The sequence below is a fragment of the Aureococcus anophagefferens genome (genome assembly GCF_000186865.1).
Source record: "Aureococcus anophagefferens unplaced genomic scaffold AURANscaffold_137, whole genome shotgun sequence".
Lineage (NCBI taxonomy): Eukaryota > Pelagophyceae > Pelagomonadales > Pelagomonadaceae > Aureococcus > Aureococcus anophagefferens.
Window position 1 is genome coordinate 1 of NW_008705685.1, and position 2163 is coordinate 2163.

Genomic DNA, 2163 nt, shown 5'->3' on the forward strand with positions numbered 1-2163 from the left:
TTCGGCGCCTACCGCTGCCGGGCCTGCGCGCCGGCGCGCTACCGCGAGGCCTTCCGGTGCTACTGCGACCCGGACGTCGCGTCCTTCGACGACGACGGCGAGGACCGCCTCCGCTGCGAGGCGTGCCTGTCCTACTGCCACGTCTTCTGCGCGCTGGAGAACCCGGACGCGGCCTGCCCGACGTGCGCGCTCGCGGCCCCGGCGCGCCCCGCGGGCGCGAAGCGCGTCGCCTCCGCGCGGGGCTTCCCCGTCTTCGCGCGGAGCGACGCGCGCTGCCGCGACGAGACCATCGTCCGCGAGGTCGTCGGCGACGGCGCGTACGAGCGGCCGGCCATGGGCTTCGAGGTCGTGCCCGGGGAGACGTGGCTCGACGTCGGCGCCCACATCGGCGTCTTCTCGTCGCTCTGCCTCCAGGCGGGCGCGGACGTCGTCGCCGTCGAGCCCGACGCCGACAACTTCCGGCTGCTGCTCGCGAACGGCGCCGCGAACGCCGTCCACGACGCCGGCGCGGAGTTCAAGGCGCTCAACGTCGCCGTCACGGACCGGGACGAGTCGTCCACGACGCTCTACCGCCACCCGCGCGGCATCGCGTTCCGCCACTCCACGGAGCGCCGGCTGATCTCGCGCGAGCCCGACTGGCCGCGCGCGACCGTCGCCGCGACGTCGCTCCAGCGGCTCATCGACGACCACGCCGTCGACGGCGTGAAGATCGACGCCCAGGGCGCCGAGGTCGGCGCCGTCGAGAGCGTCACGGACTGGCGGCGCGTGCGGAAGCTCGTCCTCGAGTACGACTTCGAGTACCGGCCGTCGCTGCCCAAGTTCCACGCCTTCGTGAAGCGGCTCCGGACCCACTTCCCCCGCATCTACCACTCCAAGCAGAAGAAGTCCGGCGACTTCTCGGGCTTCCCCAACGGCGTCCTCGTCTTCGCCATGCGCGAGCCCCCGGAGTAGGCCCGCAGAGCAGGCCTCCGAGTCGCCTAGGGTAAAAGTAGACGTCTCGTCTTCGCCATGCGCGAGCCCCCGGAGTCGCACTAGGGTAAACGTGGACGTTGAGTACTGCGTTGAGTGCATTCAAACACAGCGGCGCGATGGATGAGATGCTGCCCATGCCCGTAGTCCGACGCTGATGCTGCCATGGGCGGCCTCTGCTCGAAGAAGGGCGCGGCCGTCGAGTCGAAGAAGGAGGACGAGAAGGAGCTGCGCCTCGACAACCGCAAGCGCAACTCGCTGGTCTTCGCCGTGACGGACTGGGTCGGCACGGACTTTGGCAAAGACGCCGAGTCCCTGGCGATCCTGCTGTCGAAGCGCACGAAGGAGTCGAGCTCGAGCGGCGGCAACGACCCGCGCGGGTCGCGCGCGGCCAAGACCGCGGAGAGCATCGCGCTGGGCAACTTCCGCGAGCTCCGCGAGATTATCATCGGCCACTTCGCGCAGGTGAACAAGCGCTACGGCGCCTGGGACAACGACACGCTGCTCCACATCGTCTGCCGCGAGGGCTACCTGCGCATGGTCGAGTTCATGGTCGACCCGAAGAACGTCAGCCAGTTCGACACCGCGCCGGAAACGACCAGTGAAACGGACGCGTCAACCTCTCTAGCTCGGCCAAATCGAAGTCGATTCGGCTGATTTTCGGACGGATCGTTTTCTCTCGGTGCGTTCTTTTCGGAGAGTGAAAGAACCATGTCGAAGCCGTGCGAACACATGCACATTGAAGTCGTGTTGACTCGTTTCCCGCCCAGGTTCGACACGACGGAGATCGACTTCAACGCGGAGAACAACAAGTGGCGCACGCCGCTCCACGTCGTCTTCACGCCGCCCCAGGAGACCTACTGCGCTCGGAAGATCGGCGTCCACGACGACGGCCTCCCGAAGGGCGAGAAGCCCGAGGGCGTCACCATCGACAGCGACTGGATCCGGCCGGGCACGGAGCGGCACCGCATGCAGGTCATCGAGCTGCTCATCGACAAGGGCGCGAACATCCACCAGATGGACTACCACGACCACAGTCCGCTCCACTACGCCTGCGTCTGGGGCTGGGTCGACACCGTGGAGCTGCTGCTGGAGAAGGGCGCGGACCCGCGTCGGTTCGGGGGGGGGGGTCCCGACCGAACGTCGCGCCGCTCGGTCCCATCGACGTCGTTTCGGCTGATGTTTGGACTAGTC

The 2163-nt window shown here is 68.0% G+C and overlaps 1 protein-coding gene across 1 annotated transcript in view; it reads left to right on the forward strand.

Annotated features, from left to right (window-relative positions):
* The window catches only part of AURANDRAFT_68425 (hypothetical protein), a gene marked incomplete at both ends in the record, with an annotated part of 14479 nt that continues 12316 nt past the window's right edge, over positions 1 to 2163 (forward strand). Inside the window, 3 exons of the mRNA XM_009044111.1 lie at positions 1 to 921; positions 1117 to 1544; positions 1740 to 2080. Of these exons, the coding sequence (XP_009042359.1) occupies positions 1 to 921; positions 1117 to 1544; positions 1740 to 2080 (1690 nt within the window). The remainder of the gene's footprint in view (positions 922 to 1116; positions 1545 to 1739; positions 2081 to 2163) is intronic.